The sequence below is a fragment of the Denticeps clupeoides genome, chromosome 10 (assembly GCF_900700375.1).
Source record: "Denticeps clupeoides chromosome 10, fDenClu1.1, whole genome shotgun sequence".
In the NCBI taxonomy this organism is placed as follows: Eukaryota; Metazoa; Chordata; class Actinopteri; order Clupeiformes; family Denticipitidae; genus Denticeps; species Denticeps clupeoides.
In genome coordinates, this window is record NC_041716.1 from 10,922,026 (window position 1) to 10,941,846 (window position 19,821).

Consider the following 19,821-nt stretch of genomic DNA (forward strand, 5'->3'; position numbering starts at 1 on the left):
TAAGGGGGGCATAGTGTGTGGCGGGGGAATGAAGCCCCAGCACACACACACACACACTCACTCGCCCAGATTCCTTACATGGAAAAATGTCACTGGTTTCAGTATCGCTGTTACGGGGGCACACAGCCATGGGCTTTACTCCACATGCATACAGATGGCATGGAAATGCAGTGGTAGTCAGTGCAAAAATGCACACACACACTCACACATTAATGCAAGGACACATGCACATACATAAGACTGAACATGCTGCAACCTACTGGTGCAAAGTCTGTCTCATAATGACACTGACACATGTCGACAGACACACAAGAATGGACATTTCCCTACCTATAGAGCGGATTTAAATACACACAACCACATAAAATCATGTACAGTGGCTCCAGTTCTTCACATATTAATTGTCTTACTGCATTGCGTATGTGCCGTATTTTCACACACACAAAGTAATTACCGGTAATCTGAGTCCTGGGACGAATCTGAGAATGACCCACAACATTGAGCATAAACCACATACAGTAGTTTAAAACCTGAAACCAGGCCTGGCCATTCAAATCCCAGACCTGCAATTAACAGGAGGAGTTATCAGAGGTACACACACACTGCATTTGTGAAGAACATTCAACTTTTTTCCTTTTGCTCTCTAATAATGACTTATTAGTGGCATGATCTGCAGTCTGCCATGGGACCTTCTGTGGCCTATTTAAAAGCTCTCACATGTCACACAGTTGGCTGTCCCTGTATTTGGATTTCTGACAATAGGATCTTCAGCGTGTTTTATATGCTTCAGGGTTCATCCATCCGCCTCATTTTCTGTATCTGTTTATCCACCTCAGGATCACAGGGGAGTTGGATGGCTACAATCATCAATCTAATCTAATCTCATCAATCTAATGTTGCAGATTTTTTGAACAGGTCAATTGATATTTTCTGGTTGATTTTTTTAATATATCCATGCTGAGGTTACTGGTTGAGCTATGGTCTTCATCATTAATAAGCACAAGGAGGCAATGTATAGTTTAAAGGTTTCATTGTTTCTCTGCAAAACGTTGATGCCAACACTTTATTATCTTGTTAAGTATTTGCAGTATATAGAACTTCCCAGAATCTTAAACAAATCATATTGTGTGTCCTGACATTTACTACCTGTCAAACGTTGTGATACACATATCCAGTGGTATTTTAAAATTCCAGCACAGGTCAAACTTTTAAAAGTTCTTTACCTTAATGATTGCTTTGCTGCTTTACATGCTGCGGACATCATCTTAAACAAGGTGGTTGATAGAATCCAAGAGTGTGAAATGTTGCCATCAGAGCCAAATAAATGTATGTATTTATTTATTTTTGTTATACTTTATTAATTCCAAAGGAAATTGCTTCTCTGCATTTAACCATCACCCTTGGTGAGCAGTGGGCAGCCATGACAGGCACCCGGGGAACAGTGTGTGGGGATGGTGCTTTGCTCAGTGGCACCTCAGTGGCACCTTGGCAGATCGGGATTCGGACCGGCAACCTTCTGATTACGGGGCCACTTCCTTAATCGCTAGGCCACCCACTGCCCCTTTTAATAGCTCTACTTCACACATAACATAATGATATAATAATATATATTTTCATAGCAAATATGAAATTGCCCTTTGTTTCTATTAGGACGCGAAGGCAATATTCATTAAGACATTACACTAATCATTAAACTCTTAAACTGACTGATGCCAAGGGAAGATGCTCACTCTGTCTTTCTAGGAATCGTGAACTAAACAAACACGAAACATGTTTATCCATCCAGGGCATCTTGTATTAACTGAGAATGCTGTGGTTTCCAGTCTTTAGTCTTTACCGGACCCCGGAGTTAAATCTCAGGTCTGGTTCAAATGGAGCCGAGCCATCAAGCTGTTTGCCATGTGACCTCATTCCTCTCATCCAGAGCTGTCAACTGTAAAGGTCCAGTTTGAATTATAATTGTATTGGAAGGCCATTCTTAACGGCACCACAGCCAGCAAACGCTGACTCAAATACTTTAATCAAAATCAGAAAAGTCGACGTTGTACCTTTAAATTATGAAAGAGTAGGACAGGACTGCCTCTCTGGTATCACATTGAATTACTGATATCTGCCACAGAGCTTTTCTCATTGTTTAATGAGCAGTATTAAGCCATATTAAAGGCAAACAGTCAGAGAATGTATTAGCTACTAAACTGTATTAAAAAAATAAAGTTAGAGTATAACAGCAGAAAATGGAAAACCAGTAAAAATCATCTTTATTGTAGCATTGGTAGCTAGCTTGATAAAGTTCAGATGAGCATATTTCTACCTATGTCGCTACTAATACATTTTCTGATTAAACATATTCTTTTTTTTAAATGCCATATTTTACCATGTTTCAAAAATCAGTAGCTTGATGCTAACAGTTAAAAAAAGATCATGCAGATTTTTACATTTACATTTACAACATTTATCAGACACCCTTATCAAGAGCGACTTACAATCAGTAGTTACAGGGACAGTCCCCCCCTGGAGACACTTAGGGTTAAGTGTCTTGCTCAGGGACACAATGGTTGTAAATGGGATTTGAACCTGGGTCTTCTGTTACCCACTAGGCTATTACCACCCATTTTTGCTGCTCGTGGGAGGTTAGCAAGGTTGGCAGGGTTGTTTTCTGAGCTCTTTTGCAGCTCTTTTAGCTATTAATCAATATCAGAGATATTAGAGATTAATATGTTGCTTGTTCACAAATGTTCTTTTTGTTTGTTGGTGCAATGCACGTGTGTGTTTGTGTAACTCAGGCATGCGCCGTGTCCTCTTCCCTCCTTGCAGGTTTTCACTCAGTCGTTTACAGCCAACTATGGCATCTACACGGTGGCCAGCGGGTAGGTAGCGTAACGGATGCTGCTGCATGGACTGACTGCACTGGGCATGTGCACCGTCAAAGCAAGAGAGAGAAAAAAAAAAGCCATTTGCAGCCCCACCTAGTCTTACCCTTCATCCACCACTCTACCGCTTCCTCTCTCTGACATCCATCTTCCCTCCTGGTGAAACATTTCTCCATCAGTGAGCAGCCTGGACGATCACTAACGCCAAGCACTGTTTCCATTTAGAGGAGGCCGATTTATTCCAAGTGGGCTTTTTTTTTTTTTTTTTTTTTTTTACAGTTTACTTGATTTCTGTCTGGGGAATTGTGTTCTGTTTTCAAATGTGACAGGAAAACAACCCAGAAACTCACAACTGTGCACAGATTGAAATAAAAGATCCTTATCGCTGCTGATAGGTTTGGTAAAACATTAGTTTAACGTTAAACTCACACAGCCTTGTAAGGAACGTTTTCTTTGTTCTTGCAGTGTGAGTGTGTACCTGAACGTCGACTTGGGTTTCCTCTCGCATGACCTTCCGGAAACTGGGCCTGTTCGTTGCTCTTTTTTTTCTTTTGTGTGTTTGTTATTTTTGCATTGTGCCTTTTTGATGCTGCTCATCAAGTAGACACAATCGTGAGCATGGAGAAGCTCTGAGGCGATTCGTCAAAAGAGTATCTTTCTCTGCTGCTTAGTACTTTAAAGTGGCTTGTGTGTGTATGTGTGTGTGTGTGTCACAGGCACTTTGTCGAGCTCACCCCTCCAGAGAAAGACACGGCCGTGCTTCAGTATGCTGCCTGGGGACCCCAGGGGAGCCAGCTGGTAAGACAGCTAGAGCTACTGCTCAACATCGTCTGAGCAGTGAGCAGACTATAACATTCCACAGTGGGGATCGAAAATGTGGGAACAAGGAAGCAGACGAATGACTGTGGATGTGTGGATTTGTGTGCATGTGCAGTTTTCAGATGAGGGAACCAAACAAAAAAAGAAAATGAGAGAAAATGTTCCACAAAGTTGTCCCTGAAGGCAATGGGGCCAATCAAAAAAAGTCCATTTGTGATTTGTTAGGGTGTGTGTGTGTAAGAGAGAATAATAGCAACCTTGTCACTTATCCTTGGACCTCTGCACAAATAAAAATTTATGGTAATAGCCTCCATCTGTCTGTGATGGTGCTTTATCATTCTCTGTGTGCTGCTGCCAGGTCTATGTGTTTGAAAACGACATCTACTACCAGCCAGATGTGTCCAGCAGGACCATGAGGCTGAGCTCCACTGGCAGAGAAGAGACTGTGGTCAATGGCGTGACTGACTGGACTTATGAGGGTGAGCAAGGGATTCTCTCTGTTTGGGAGCTTTTCTGCTGTGCATTTACTGGAACTAGTTGGAAATTGGAATCAATAGCATTGGCTGTAGTGGTGTTCCACCCTTTCCATCTTTAGAGACAACTGTAACAGGTAATTGTGATTATAACAATTGTCCTGTTAAGTCCTATTTCAGTGGTAAAACGTTTTTTAAAATGGACATATTCTTTAAAAAAGAACAGAAGAAAAGAATATATATATAAAAGAACACACATATATATATTCAGGTAATATATAAAAAGTGCACACAGCAGCATTGTGCAGAAAAAATCAATGTTTCTTTTTGTTGTGTAATGATTCATTCACTTCAGATTTCACAGAATTGCCAGTGATTTTAATAAGATTGCTTTTTTTTTAACTGAAGAAGAGATCTTGCTCACGTACCCTGCACTTTGGTGGTCGGTGGATGGGGCCCGTCTCGCATACCTCACCATAAACAACTCCGCCACCCCCTTGATGGAGATTCCTCATTTCCTGGGTGGGACGTATCCCTTGAATATATTATATCCGTACCCTAAGGTAATATTGAATTTCGGTTTCATTAAAAAATGCATGATGGCCTGGTGAGATGTAATTTTACTCGGATGGTGTGAGGCTGCCTGTGTCTGTGCCTTCATTAGGCGGGCTCCAACCTTCCATCTGTGAGTCTCTTTGTGGTGAATCTCTATGGCCCAGCTCACACAGTGGAAATAATTCCTCCGGAATTTCACGGGGCTGGGTATGGATATCCCCCTTCACTCATATATAGTAATGAACTTTGCCTTAGTGCTGAATTATTCCATTTTTAACTTTTTCACTGCTGCACAGAACATGGCTATTTAAAACATGTTCCTTAGTTCTGTTTGGTGCTCTTGCTTCATTTTTTATTTTCAAATTAAAATAATTTTGATCTATTTTCCCTTTTCCCTCATCCCCCAGAGACTGCTATATATCAATGGTAAACTGGATTAGCAGCACTCAGCTGGCAGTTCGCTGGCTGAACCGGGTCCAGAATGAGTCAGTGCTCTCTGTTTGTGAGGCTACAACTGGGGCCTGCTCGAAGGTGAGAGATGTCAAAGGTCAATGAGTGCCTGCCCATGAGGCCTCTTTCTTTCTGAAGCTGTAAAGCTCTTATTGATTTTCCTTCCTCCTGATCTTTCCATTCTGTCTGCTGAGTTGGAGATTTTGCTTTCCTGTCATGTCAGGTTTGCGTGAGTTTAACAGCAGATCATTATGATTTATTTTTTTTATCTCTGAAGAATCAGTTAGCCCTCAGACACCCCTGGCTGGACTCTTGCCCAGCTAACTTTAAAGGTCAAGCTTCCAAAAACTTCTGGTCTCCTCAAACCTGTCTTTCTGTCTCTCTCTCTTTCCCGTCACTGTCTGTCCTATGCAATGTAAGTTATTCTTCTTTTTCTTATTATTCTATAGAAATACAAAATGGCCATGGATTTCTGGCAGGACCTGCAGCAGGTACTGTACTGTTTTATTTCAGGCATTTATTTTTGACCCGCAGACAGAGTTTCTGATCATTTATAATGCATGATATAGAACTTTTGTGGTAGAATGATACTAATGGCTGCATTTGGATGCTGCAAAACTTTGTTTAGTTTTGCAAGCAGAGTACACTAAATGTTTGAAATACTGCCCAGTCTCCTCATGTATATTAATGCAGTTCAAATTTACATTTTTACCCCTTAGAATCTCTGATAGCCATCAGCTGAGAAAATTACTGCATTGTCCTAGAAACACAGGCATATTTTAAATCAAATGCATGCAAATAGATTTTTTTGTACATATAAAAAAACACTGAAACATATGGTTTGATTCAAGAGAAACTCACCCAAAGTCATGGTACTGCTTCAGCTTTTCACCCATGTGGGTTAAGCTGTTTTGAAGTAGATTCTACATGGATGCTATTTTTGTGTGTTGCCTACAGGAGGTGCCATTGTTCTCGACAGACGGCTCTGTGTTTTACCTAACGCTTCCTGCCAAGCAAGGAGCCCGAGGGGAGTTTCGCCACATTGCCAGTCTTTCCACTCAGGTCAGTGGAAGATCTTTTAATTTTTTTAATTGTTTTTCTATTGTCCTTTGCTTCTGTAAAATTAAGGAAAGAGGCCTATTGATCCATAAAAGTAAAAAGAACAGGTTGTACATCCATTACTTTATTGGGGAAATATATGTTTAATGCAGCAAGCACCACCATTTAATCAGTTAAAACACTCTGAATTTTCCCCTCACAAAGAAAATTTGATATTATCCAGTGCAAAATCTTCTTCAGGACCAGGCATTGTCCTTGTGTGGGAAGCAATGAATAATGCTGCCTGAGTCCCATCACTTTCTATCCTCCTCCCCTTGCCTTATCACTTTCACCCTCTTCACCAATACATTTTTCTTTGTTTCAGCTGTCATATTTATATCAGCACTTCTGCTTCCGTCTGTGCTAATCTTTATTTTAATCTCTCTTTCTACCTGCTCTTTCTCTCACTCTCGCTCTCATTTCTCCCTTCAGCCTGCAATCTCATCCGCCTCCCCTCGTATACTGACATCAGGCAATTGGGACGTCACCTCTCTCTGTGCCCTGGATGAGGAAAATGGCAAAATGTATGAGAATTTTTTTTTCACTGCAGTGTCTCCCCTTCTCATCTTCTGTTATATTTGCTGGTCTTGAATTTGTTTAAGACTAATTTAGATTTGAATTTAATAGGATCATTTTCTAATTGCTTGATGTCCAGGTGTTTGCAGAATGGTTCTTGGGGGGGTGTGTTTTAGAGGTGTGCTAACCGGAAAGGAGCATATGTCATCTCAGTGGTTAATTCCTTTCTGCAAAACCAAGCTGGCGAGGCACCGTGGCCCCGGTCTCTCAGAGAGCAGCACAGAAACGCAACTGAGAGCACAGAGCTGCAGACGTCAGTGTGGCAATGAGGCTTGTGAGCAGATGGTCCGTGTCTAGGTGCCCACGCAGGAGGCCTGTGGGTGCTTTCCAAGAAAAATTGCTGCTCCCAGCTTCTTGCATTATAAGCATTATACGCCGACAATGGCTTACATGTGAATTTTATAGAGACTGTTATAATGCTACAGTGGGTTCAGGAGAAGTCGTATCACCCACACATACACATGAGCTGAAATTTTTTTTCCTCTCGCCTCTTCTTCACTATTTGCAGTTATTTTCTGAGCACAGAGGAATCCCGACAGAGTCGGCATTTATACAGGTAAGCTCCACCGCTGCCAGCGACCACCTTTAATCCATAATTGAGAACTCTATTCCAGCTCCCACTGTTCCGTTCCTCCCACGAATTTGCATCGAAGCTGTAATGGCAGTGTTTGCTTGTTATTTTTTCATTCTCACAGTGTGCTTCTTCCTGTTTTTGAACTGTGATTCAGTATGAAAAAAATAGGTCTAGAATTTATTTTACCCCTCCCCTCCACCCTTCCAGCCTGTTCTCCCAAATACATTTCCTACTCTTTTAATTCTCTGGCAGCCACATTAGTCTGACCGAGGCCACATTTAAAAAGCCATTAAAATCAATTAAACCGGTCAGCCCACATTTAATGAAATTCCAAAGAAGAATAAAATGTTAATTCTCAGATGAGGTTCTTCCTTGCTAGTGAGCTCCAGGCATTCAGCCCACTTAATTCATTTAGCAGAGATGGCAGCATCTGAGGTGCCGGGAAAGCCTCTGTGTGACAGCGTGACCGGCTGGTACGGGGACTGATCTGAGCCGGATGATTAATGTAACCACCAGACCGAGTTTCATTGTGCTTTTATTGCGCCGCTGCTTTGATTTAGTAGAAAAGCCGAATTGTTTGAGGGCCTTCTTTGAGTGATGTTATCTGAGGGGTGTGCATATAGGACTGTTATTTGCTCATTATATAGAGGGTGCATTGAAGACTCATCAATGATTTCAGTAAAAGTTAAAATACTAACATTTGGAGTATTTCCAATGTTATTGGAAAAACAATAATTCTGCCATGTGGACTGTCCCACTTTTGTGTTGCTCAGTGCAGAGCTGGAAGGAGAGTTCCGGCGACACTGTTTGACCTGCCACCTCATAGATCACTGCAGCTTCTTCAGAGTCCACTTCAGCCCCAACCTCACCCACTTCTCCCTCTACTGCTTAGGTAAATGATTACATTCTTATTCAGAGTAAATTGCATAAGTAGAAAAGTTAAGAATTTATGCTTTTTTAAAGGGCCTGGAGTACCAAAGGTGACTATTCATAGGACAGCAGACCCGTCCAGTGAGTACTGTCAAATTACAGTTCATTATGATGTTAATAAGTGATATCTCTACTCCTTTGTATTTACCTTCTGCATCTATGCTGAGAAAAAAAATCTATTCATATTAATAGCCTGTAGGGGGCAGTCTTAAACTGTATTAACATTGAAAAAATCTCAAATTTTTCTTCTCTGTCGGACAGTAGCACAATCATTTAACAGTGTTTGTCAAAAAAAAAACACTTATGAATATTGAAGCTGTGTACCTGTTTGTATTTGTGCATTTTCTGTTTTAATTAAATGCTTTAAATGTGTCTCATTAGGCTACACATTGTTGGAAGACAATGCACAGCTTTTTGTGTTCTTAGAGGGCAAACGCCTTCCAGAGAATAGCTTCCAGACCCTGACGACAGACAACTATGGTAAATCTGTGAAGGACCACCTTCATTAGGATGAATATGTTGAATGCTGGTTGTCACATTTTTCTGATGTTTAAATAGAACTATCCTTGGGGAAAAGATAATGAAAGGGCTAATCTGAGGACATCATTTTAACCTTCATCACTTGTTTTTACTGTGATATTTGTCTTATTCTGTAAAATCTAGCCTTCTAGTAATTTATTATGATGTCAAATTTTCTCCAAGACTATAAAAAATAATTGATGGAACAGTTTCATTGCCTTCAAGACACGTTTCAGAGTTTAGAAGTCAATATTGTAATTGTTTCACTTTGCTAACAAAAAGCAAGATCCAATATGGGCTTTATTTGTCCCAAAGTAAGGTACACAGAGTAATTAGCTGCAAATGTGTGTTTGAGACTGCATTTGTATATCAAGTGTGTGTGTGTGTGTGTGTGTGTGTGTGAGAGAGAGAGAGAGAGAGAGTAAAGGGGAGAGAGAGAGACAGAGAGAGTCTCAGAGATGCAGCAGCCCCCAAGGAGCTCATTCGGTAGCATTTAAGTGCCTGTGAAAATGTGCTTTGAACCTTTGGTCTCTTAGCCTGCACTATGAAAGCGTTCTCTCACACATTATGGGACTTAATGGGCCTTTTTTCATTTAATTTTTTAGATCTGCACATCAAGCTCTCCTTGCCTCCAGGCTTTGAAGGGAACGTGCATGCTCTCCTCGTCCTTGTGTAAGCACAGGATTTGTATTGGCTGTTGAACTCCTGTATTTTCTCTCAGAGAAATACAAAAACCATTGTTTCAGGTATTTGTTTCCCATTCCTGGTGATGGTGAACCCACTGATAGAAACCCAAGTTGGGCAATATTGATCCAGTATTGGTGGTGTTTTACATTTTGTTTTCTAAGGATGAAACAATTACTCAGTTTTGGAGCCTTTATCCATTCTAAACTTAAATTACATTCACTGAATTTAACATAACATTTATTTCACATTTTTGTCTGTGACTAATCAGTTAAGACTATGACTCTGCCTATGATTCTGTTTTAAATCTGTTTTCAGTGATTATATAGAAACATCAGAACAGTTTTCTAATTTATACCTAGTGATGGAAGTCCAGGCAGCCAGTCTGTGACAGAGGAATTTTCTCTAGACTGGCCAGAGGTCCTGTCTAGCACATCCAATGTGGCTTTGGCCTGGCTGGACTGCAGGAACAGGGTCTCCAGACCCCAAAGAAGCAGCACCCTGGACCACCGCAAACTGGACTCACTCAGGGTCAAAGACCAGCTAGCCGCAGTGGAGTGAGTTTTTTTTACATGAAAGCCTTGATGCAGATATAGGGATGTTCTGACACAAACATCTGAATTCTTGTCAGAAATATACATATTTATTCTCATGCAATTTTTTTAGTAAAGCTAAAATGTTTCTCGAAAATAATGAAACATCTTCATATTGCATCTTTTAAAGTGGATAGGACAAAAACACGCTGTTGCGTCAAAAAAACTCCGTAATGAGATGTTTTGTCTGAGATAGTGGAAGGCATTTTTTACAAAGCTCACTGTCGCATATGAATAAAACATGCACCTGTTTACCAGTCAATTTATCTCAAAAGAGAGAAAGGTTTTGTTGTTTCCTTTAACATTTCTGCCTTAAATGTTTGTGATGACTGCTCATTGAACATATTCATAATTATTTTGTGGACAAAATAATTATGTACAGTTTCTGTTTTTCTCTTTTGTAGATGGTTAATGCAGTTGCCGTATATTGACAGAAAAAGAATTTCTGTCTATGGAAAGGTACCACATTTACCTGTGATACAGATTGTAAAATCAGAGTGAATGAGGGAACTACACATGACTATTACCATTGCTTGATTGAAACTAGTCTTTATCAATTACACTGTAATAGGTTTTGTATTGTTTTACCATATTATATTATATACTGTATTATGACTTCTGGTTGACTTTCATGTAATGTCTTCTTATTTAGGCCTTTGGTGGATATTTATCCTTGAAGATGCTGGCGGCAACCAACCAATTATTCAAATGCGGGGCTGCAATGGCACCCATTACAGACTTTAAACTCTATAGTAAGCCTCATTTTTTTTATAGGAATGAGAGTGAAATACTAGTTCAGGGGTTATTTATTTTTATTTTGTCATAAATCTTGAACTCATTGCTCTTCCCCAGGTGCTGCATTTTCTGAGAGGTATCTAGGCCTGCCAGAGAAAGAGGAACATGCTTATATGGTTTGTATACTCTGTGTTCTGTTGCTTGACCAAATGTTCACAGGAATTACCGAGTTCTGGAACTGATCAGAACTGAGAATTAAAAAAGCACTTCCTTTTAATCAAACTCATATCTGTTTCAGTCAAACTTTCACACGCACTAAAAAAAGTGAACATTGGCTAAAATTTTGTTATCTCACACCTAATATTTTAGCGTTGACGTAATGTAAATAAACCAAACAAACCTGCTGTAACCAGTTTATTTACATCACGTCGATGCTAAAATATTAGGCGTGACAGATTACTTAGCCAGTTTAGGCAGTGTTCACTTTTAACAGTGCAGGCAGTGTTTTCTAAATGCCATGTCCTTTACTGCTGTCATTTTATTTACATGTATGCATCTAGCTTGATCTTGCCTTTTCAATCAAACTACTTTTTAATCAAATTCTCTCACAGAGACAACTATTCTCAGTTACACATCATACACATTAGGAGCCGTTGTGGGTAAAGAAGCGGATTCATAATCAAAGGTCTGCGGGTTCAAATCCCAAAACCCCAAGGTGCCACTGAGGTCCCCTTGAGCAAAGTACCATCAACACTGCTCCCCGGGTGCCTTTCATGGATGCCCACTGGTCACTAAGGATGTTAGATTGAATGCAGAGGACATATTTTGTTGTGTGCACCGTCTGCTGTGCTCTGCTATGTATCAAATTGAATATCACTTTTCTTTCGCTTTCACTTTTTACTTTCATTCTGTCTTACATGCACTCTCATTGTTGTATGTACAGTGGTATGATGTGCAGTACACATGAAGGAGGGTATGATAATGTTGGTGGAAGATGTATGTGTGAGACCAAGTATGGATAATGTCTTGTAGGGCTACTTTTACTTGTTTTCAACAAATAATATGTGCACTCTAGTATTTGGTTGGAGCTTATTTAGCTTGAATTTAGCATAAAATTGCTGTGGCTATGTTTCAGAGCTATGTTTCAGTCCAGATCACTGCCTCCACAGGTTTGCCCAATAATGACTATAAATTTTGGGTGCATCATGAGCTTTCTTTCTTACTTTGATGTGTTCGTAATTGTGGATTAATCTGACCACATGACCCTTAATTTGACCCACAGGCCCAAAAAATTTCACAGTAGCATCCTTTTTGGCAGGGCAAGTCCAGAAACATAAACCTGTACTTCATCAGCATTCAAATATGTCAAAATTGCATAATTGTTCATATCTTAAATGTTTGAATCTATAATATTTGAATGACATTTCATTTTAAAAGTCATTTCATCATGTTAAGGTTATTTTTTTCCTGTCAATATTTCATCCATGCTTCTACAGGCAGCCTCGCTGTTGGAAGATGTGCCAAAATTAAAAGATGAGCAGTTTCTGCTCTTGCATGGGTCTGCAGATGGTAAGTAATATTGTATCTCAAAAATCAATAAGATGTCATTTAAATGATAACACTTTTTTTTTTCAAACACAGCTAAAGTGCACTTTCAGCACAGTGCAGAACTCCTCAGTCGGTTGGTAAAGGTGGAGGCCAACTACAGTCTGCAGCTGTACCCAGATGAAGGCCATGCCCTGAAACAGGAGCAGAGCATCCAGCACCTCCATCGCACTTTGTTGCACTACCTCCAGAACTGTCTGAAGCATGACCCCTTTCTCTCTTACCTGGAGGAAGAGGAGGAGGAAGATGAAGATGACTGAACTGCTGACCCCTGTCTCCAAAGACAAAATAAAAAACTGCTCTCTTCTTCTCGCCTGAATCAAGACAAAAGGGAGTGAGAAGTGGAGACAAATATTGCCTCCAATTCCACCGACTACTAACGGTGCATTTCCAGTGAAGTGAAGCAAACCTTTCCAAATTTACTTTCTTTTGAGACTGACAACAAGGGAATTAACAACAGAAATAAGATGCAGAAAATGTGTACTTTACGCAAATTATTGGTGAATCTGTTTAGAGACTGTGGTATTGCAAACTGTGACACTTCAAATGTTTCAGTCCCTCCACCGCTGACCAAAATGGATGTACCCATACCCATAGCGTACACATGGTAAAATGCTGCACATATTGAGGATCTTGGTGTTAAAATGCTGTTAAATTGTATTTGAAAATCTTGTTGATAGGTCTGGTGAATAACTTTGCTCCAGTGGAAATGCACCATAAACAGTGTACCTCTGAGGTGCTTGTTTGTATGTCGCCTCGGGGTGTGCCAGTTTCAGCATATGAAGGAAAGAAACATGCATTGTTATGAGAGGCCCTACAAGATATTATCCATACTTGGTCTCACATACACACTATACATACACACTATTCTCAAACATGTCCTCTTTTGTGTGCTGTACTTTAGTTATTATTAATGCACAGATTATTGTTCTGTTTTACACACACAACAAAACCCTATTATGCATCATCATGCTACTGTACATAGTGGATGTAAGACAGAATAATAGTGACCATGAGACAGAATGATATGATGTTTTGGCTGAAACGGAAGGGAGTTTGTTTAAAAATGAAGTGGTTCTTAATTTTCAGTTGTTGAAAGAGATGACTGATCCACTGGTGCAAGTTGAAGTGAATAGTGTAGGGTACCCATGACATGATTGTTTAGGCAGCTCAAAAATTAAAAAAACTATTCTAAAAAGGTCTCAAAATGAGGAAATGTCTGGGGGGAAAGGACGTCTGGCCACCCTACTGCTGCTGCTCCCAAAGCCACCTATTCCAGCTCTAAAGAACCGCCGCATTTTCTCATCAACAGCAGCGTTACATATAGCTCCTGGGATATTGTCTTTGTTCCAGCATTTCAGATACAAATGTCAAAGCAGTTGGAGAGTTTAAAATGTTATTTAATGTGATTTTTACACATTAATACACACCATATCCACCATCTTTTTCACCATCCTCTTCAGATAAATATATCGGGAAATGAAAATTAAGAACATTTTCAATCAAAACTCTTTCGTTTTAATCATATCATGCAGCCTTATGGTCACTATCATTTTGTATAACATTGACAATCATTGTAAAATGTACAGTAGTGTGATACATATCAGAGGGATTTGATGTGTGTCTAAGAGAGAATAATGAACTGTAGGAGTATAATCGTAAAGAACATTTTGACTTCATATGAAAGAGTGTCTGTTTGTGAAACAGTATAGTATAGTATGTGTGAGACCGAGTATAGATAATGTCCTATAGGGCATCTTATGCTTGTTTTCTCCATTATGAGCACACAAAGTCTATGTATGCATGACAAAGTGACTGCATGGTATGGAATAGTTCATAACATTTATTTCTCAAATACCAACAATAATCAAGTTCAGGCTTCAGACTATATTTAATTAGGTTCAAAAGTAATATAAAAATGGCAAAGTATAAAATGTGATGACAAATAATCACTTTTCAATTAATGTACATGCAGAATATACAACCGGAAATGGAGATGACAATTATATTACCAAGCAAAGATTATTATTCAAAATATGCTGGTGATTAAAATATTTAGAATGACTATGCATGTATTTGCCACATGTTATTACACTGTGACAGTGCCCAGGTAGGCTTAACTAAAGATTGCTACCCGTTGTAGCAAAAGAAAATTTGTATGGCCCATAAGCAGCCATACATAATTCATTTCACTGTCATGCATACGTAGTCTTTCTGGTCTAATCTGAAACATCCTAAAGAAAGTGACCAAATATTTCACTTTTGATGAGTTTTTGTTTAGATGATCGACTGTATTTATTTTTTGCTTCTCTGTATCATTACAGTACCACCACCAAATTTAATTTTAAATGCATCTCATGCTTAGTGCATGTCAGAACAATAAGAATGCTATTTCAGCAGACTTTGTGCCATTAAGAATGAACTATTTATGGCATCAAGCCTGCGGTAATGTCCACTGAGCCTGCGGGGCTTGGCAAAACCTTTCAATAACACACAATATTTGCTTCAGTGAGCCGGGTTGACATTGAACGCATTAAAATGTCAACCTCAGACCCATCACTCAAACGTATTCAGCATTAATCTGTTAAAGCACTTGTGATGTTGTGTTCTGTCCGATGTAATTAATGGGGTGGAGCAAGACAGTGATGCATATTCGAGAATGCAATAGTTTTTATGACCCTTGTATGAAGTCATTATCTGAGCAATAGCAAAATGGTGAATTGCATGTAGTTGTCGTTTTTTTCACCCCTTATTTTTTTAAACAGAATGTCCCTGGGCCTTGATGTTTACCATGTCTTAATATTAATGTTTTATTTTTAATAAATTACATGGTATATGTTTTAGAACGAGTGCCTTTCACTTCAACGTTACACACGTTCTATATATGTTCTATTTATGTTATATATGTTCTACTAGATATATGTTCAACTAGAAAAGTCCATCGTAGCGAACGATCTATAAAAGATCCGGATCGTTCAAAAGAGTCGAGCGGCCGACCACGCGCCCGGTGGCCACGTGACCCTCTTCCACCGGAAGTGCGGGGTCGCTCCGTGGGTGGCTCTGCGCGCATGAGTAGTAGCCAGCAGGCGCTTTCTGATGCAAGAAAACTGAGGCGGAGACCGCGTCGACTCGAATTCTCGCCCGAAAAGTCGCCCTCGCACAGCCAGCAAGCATGTCGGGAGACGAGGTGGGTCTCCCGTCCAAGCACGTCCGCCCGGCGGTGGCTGGTTCGCCCTCGGAACGCGAGCGAAATCGGAAGTTATTGACGCGGAGCGACGCGGGGCCCCGGCTAACACGTTAGCCAGCCGCTACGCCGTCATCGCCTGTGCTGCACGCTGCGCGTGTTTTTCTTTACCGTATTTAGTTCGTCTTTCGCGAGGTGGGGAACGAAATGAGACCGGGTGTTAATTATGATTCCGTCTTCAGAATTCGCGTGGAAGCGTATGCTCTCGTTTTGGTGCAATTCTGTCGGCACGTGTTAAGCCATGAGCCTGGATCTAACCTCACCGTAGAAATGGTGGTGGGATTCGGACCTCGTAAAGGATGAGCAGCGAGCCCCGGTTGGGAGTTTAGTCTCCACGTACTGTCAGCGGTAGGGGTGAGGACCGGGATTATCAGCAGCGTCGGGATCTCCGATTCAGATTCGTCCTCCAAATCAGATTGGTCAATTCCTTTTAACAGCGTTCAGGGCACAAGGTGTGACGATTTGGAAAATTCCAGCTCAATTTTATGGCTTGAATGTTGCATCATACATAATGTACATTACAGCATGGCCACAGTTGCACTTTAATACTTCCTCTTCAGATGATTTTCGACCCCACCATGACCAAGAAGAAGAAGAAGAAGAAGAAGCCCTTCATGTTGGAGGAGGAAGGCGGAGAGGGAGTGACCGAGGAGCCACAGCCAGTTGAGCCTAAAGAAGTGGAGCCAGAGGGCCAGGAAGATCGGGAGATTGAACTAGAAGAGGATGAGGTGAAGAAAAAAGGTGTGATGTTTTTTGTTTTTTTTTACATTTTTGAAAATAATTTTCTTAGTGGCAATTTGTGTTACCTTAAGCCCCTTGTGTTGTGTTTGTGTTCTTTTGTATGGCATTTTGTCTGTGTTCTGTGTTGCTGGATGTTTTTTCCCTCCACTTCAGAACTGTCAGATGACCTTGATGACTTAAACTTTCTAAATCAGAAGAAAAAGAAAAAGAAACCGAAGAAAGTTTTTGACAATGACGTTGAGGAAGGTATAAAGGTGTGTTTTGTAGGCTTTTTCTCCTTTTAGCGGTCTGCATTTTATACTGTAGAATGTTAACTTTATCAATACTGTTCATGACCAAATCATCAAACCAAATATTTTTTGTAATACATAATATGTATTACAATGTGTTTGGTAAAACAAATAATTTTGTTATTTTTGTTACTGTGATTATCAGGAGATGAAAATTGAAGGGGATCAGTCAGAACCAATTGACGAGGATGATTTAGACCTTGTGTTGCCAGCCAAGAAAAAGAAGTCCAAGAAGGTGGATTTTCAGGAAGATGGAGACCCCCTAGAGAAGGACGATCGTATGTTACATCTGATTGTAAAATGCCTTCCAGTTTAATATCTGTGTGCAGGGTACCCGCAGGTTCTCACAAGCTTGAAAAAGTCTTAAATTTTAATATTTGTAAATTATGGCCTTGAAAAGTTAATGAATTTTATCAGGGCATGGAATCGCAAGGTCACTGTTTAACAAAAGATATGATCATATGATCAGTTCTTCAAATGGAACCTCTTGACAACATCCTGCCCAATTTTCACAAGGATTTTATGAATTGTGTCCGGGCTTGATATGGAAAACTAAAAGCCCAGAACTCTTGGTGCCACTATACACACAGGTGTGACCAGGGCATCACCCTGAATATGCCTGTGACATTTGAGGATGTTTGGTTAATGTTTACTGAACATACATTATTATATTTTTTTTAATCACAGCACAGACTGCCAGGAAATGTGTGCCGTTGGTTTAATTTAAAGTTGTCTTAAGAGTAAAAATCCAGTGGGTACCCTGTGTTTGTGTCATCTAATGTGCAATGCATGTTTTTAAAAGCTGGATCTGTTGATGTGCAATTTTTAATATTTATGTTTTCATTTACAATGTCTGTAATCGTTGTGGAGTTTCATTTGTAAACGAAATCTGCAGCTGACTTTCTTTGTTTGTTTGCCTGCAGCACTGGTTAATGAGGACAAAGGCACAGATGACATCACTTTCAGCTCACAGACAGGCCCAGCATGGGCAGGGTCGGAAAGAGACTACACGTACGATGAGGTACGGCGTTAAACAAATAATTTAATATGACAAACCATACATATACCATATGAATGTATGGACTGTTTTACAGCATATATTTGCCGGTGCCTATATACTCCACCTCGTACCGACAGACCCACGCATGTGCTAAGAAATCCATGGCTATGTAAATGTGGGCTGGGACACAAATTTAATCAGTGTTGTGTTTCGCCTGCTCCAGCTTTTGAACCGCGTCTTTAACATCATGAGGGAAAAGAACCCAGATATGGTGGCGGGAGAGAAGAGGAAGTTTGTCATGAAGCCTCCACAGGTGGTGCGAGTAGGCACAAAGAAAACCTCCTTTGTCAACTTCACAGATATCTGCAAATTGTGAGTTCATGCAGCTTTTCTAATCATGTCTCTTTTTTTTTTTTTTTTTTTGGATTGTTGCATAGTTTATGCTTTTTGTATACCTATAGTTTTGTCAGTATTGTCTTGTGGAAATAATACTCTACTCTGTTGAAGAGCATATAAAATTATGGGAGATTATCAGTGTTTTTGCAGCAATTTAAGTAATTTACTAGTTTATAAGAAAATAAAAAAAAAAAGTTAAGATGGCTTTTTAATAATTCAGTCTGGCTTCATGCTTGCCTGTAATCCCTCCAACTTGTAAAAACTCAGTTAGAAATACAAATGTAATGGACTAGTAGTATCAAATGCCATGTTATAACATAGCAATTTCAAACTAACCATCCTTTGCTGCGGTCACAGCAGCAGAGATTCCCTGCATGCTTTCCAGAACTCTTTGGCTATAACCCTCCTTTTGACGCATGCAAAATGAATGTCATTGTGCTAAATACAGACCTGTCATGTATTAGTTCTAAATCATTAAAAAAAAAAAGTACACACATTGAAAACCAGTCAGTAATAACATTTTGGAAAAAAGCAGCATCTCATTTGATTTCTTCAGCCTTTTCAGGGTGTAATATAAGGCCACATTAAGACTTTTATTATTATTATTCTGTAGGTTGCATCGTCAACCAAAACATCTTCTGGCTTTCTTATTGGCTGAGTTGGGAACAAGGTAAAAATTCACAAATTATAATTTGAAGTTGTCATATTTAACTTTTAAGTCCTGGTTTTGGTATTTCACTGGGTTTTTTTGTTACAGTGGCTCCATAGATGGAAACAACCAGCTTGTAATCAAAGGAAGATTCCAACAGAAACAGATAGAGAACGTCTTGAGAAGATACATAAGTAAATAAGTTATGCTTTCATTTTAGTTTGAATTAAAAATGTAATCATGAGACAACATTTCTAATCTATTGTTTGGTTCCGCAGAGGAATATGTCACCTGCCACACCTGTCGTTCCCCGGAAACAATCCTGCAGAAGGACACACGTCTGTACTTCCTGCAGTGCGAAACATGTCATTCCCGCTGCTCTGTTGCTAGTATCAAGACCGGCTTCCAGGCTGTCACCGGAAAAAGGGCTCAGCTTCGTGCCAAAGCCAACTAACAGAGCGCCAGCTATGTGCCCCCTTCAACCGACCATCAGGCCAAGCATAGGGGCACCAATACCCACCAACTGCCCCGTTTTACTACATCCAGTCTGGGTGGTTCTTTTACCATGAGGGCTTGGACTTCTTTAATAATAATCTGTGGAAAGCAATTGGAGTTTGATGTGCTGATTTAGATCGATACTCATGAAAAATTCCCGCCTTCAGATGGCTGTATTGGTAGACCGACGAGTGAAGGCTGAGTTCAGCTGAGCTAATTTACAGCCAAACTTAGCCTGGTTTTGGATTCAGCTCTGAGTGTGTCTAGTGGTTGCTTATGAGGGTAGTGTGCTCTTGTCGGGGATAAGATAAGTTTAAGTCATCGTTTTCATGCCCTATTACACCTGAGTCCAAGCTCTTCTCAAATAAAGTCATTTATGACCAATTTAAGCAACCGTGCAATGTGATAAGCAGTTGCCGTGGAGTAGTTGACATCTAAAGTGTGTTTTGGGGATTAAAAGAAAAAAGAAAAAAAAAATCTAAATAAAGATGACTCTTTCAGATTGTTTTAAACTTGGTTTTTTGT

The 19,821-nt window shown here is 39.9% G+C and overlaps 2 protein-coding genes across 4 annotated transcripts in view; both read left to right on the forward strand.

Annotated features, from left to right (window-relative positions):
- Window positions 1-15,324, forward strand: part of LOC114798090 (inactive dipeptidyl peptidase 10) — a 33,822-nt gene extending 18,498 nt beyond the window's left edge. For 2 of the 3 annotated variants that reach the window (XM_028993482.1, XM_028993483.1), the window contains 20 exons: window positions 2,815-2,867; window positions 3,587-3,668; window positions 4,048-4,168; window positions 4,571-4,725; window positions 4,827-4,924; window positions 5,125-5,248; window positions 5,617-5,658; window positions 6,125-6,229; window positions 6,698-6,789; window positions 7,350-7,397; window positions 8,189-8,307; window positions 8,379-8,426; window positions 8,727-8,825; window positions 9,470-9,536; window positions 9,911-10,105; window positions 10,546-10,600; window positions 10,794-10,893; window positions 10,994-11,052; window positions 12,373-12,445; window positions 12,518-15,324. In XM_028993482.1, coding sequence (XP_028849315.1) covers window positions 2,815-2,867; window positions 3,587-3,668; window positions 4,048-4,168; window positions 4,571-4,725; window positions 4,827-4,924; window positions 5,125-5,248; window positions 5,617-5,658; window positions 6,125-6,229; window positions 6,698-6,789; window positions 7,350-7,397; window positions 8,189-8,307; window positions 8,379-8,426; window positions 8,727-8,825; window positions 9,470-9,536; window positions 9,911-10,105; window positions 10,546-10,600; window positions 10,794-10,893; window positions 10,994-11,052; window positions 12,373-12,445; window positions 12,518-12,741 — 1,959 coding nt within the window. In that variant the 3' untranslated portion in view covers window positions 12,742-15,324. The remainder of the gene's footprint in view (window positions 1-2,814; window positions 2,868-3,586; window positions 3,669-4,047; window positions 4,169-4,570; window positions 4,726-4,826; window positions 4,925-5,124; window positions 5,249-5,616; window positions 5,659-6,124; window positions 6,230-6,697; window positions 6,790-7,349; window positions 7,398-8,188; window positions 8,308-8,378; window positions 8,427-8,726; window positions 8,826-9,469; window positions 9,537-9,910; window positions 10,106-10,545; window positions 10,601-10,793; window positions 10,894-10,993; window positions 11,053-12,372; window positions 12,446-12,517) is intronic. The other variant, XM_028993484.1, reaches the window with a different exon arrangement.
- A 184-nt stretch (window positions 15,325-15,508) lies between these two features.
- On the forward strand, window positions 15,509-19,803 carry eif2s2 (eukaryotic translation initiation factor 2, subunit 2 beta). Its single transcript, XM_028994023.1, has 9 exons — window positions 15,509-15,668; window positions 16,286-16,466; window positions 16,620-16,720; window positions 16,902-17,034; window positions 17,680-17,777; window positions 17,980-18,128; window positions 18,766-18,822; window positions 18,910-18,995; window positions 19,080-19,803. The coding sequence occupies exons 1-9, from the start codon at window positions 15,654-15,656 to the stop codon at window positions 19,253-19,255; spliced, it is 996 nt and encodes a 331-aa protein (XP_028849856.1). The 5' UTR covers window positions 15,509-15,653; the 3' UTR covers window positions 19,256-19,803.
- The last annotated feature ends 18 nt before the right edge of the window (window positions 19,804-19,821 follow it).

Coding starts and splice junctions, on each gene's coding strand:
- eif2s2 (XM_028994023.1), top strand. Junction 16,467..16,619: donor GGATGAGGTGAAGAAAAAAG/GTGTGATGTTTT, acceptor CCTCCACTTCAG/AACTGTCAGATGACCTTGAT. Junction 17,778..17,979: donor GAGACTACACGTACGATGAG/GTACGGCGTTAA, acceptor CGCCTGCTCCAG/CTTTTGAACCGCGTCTTTAA.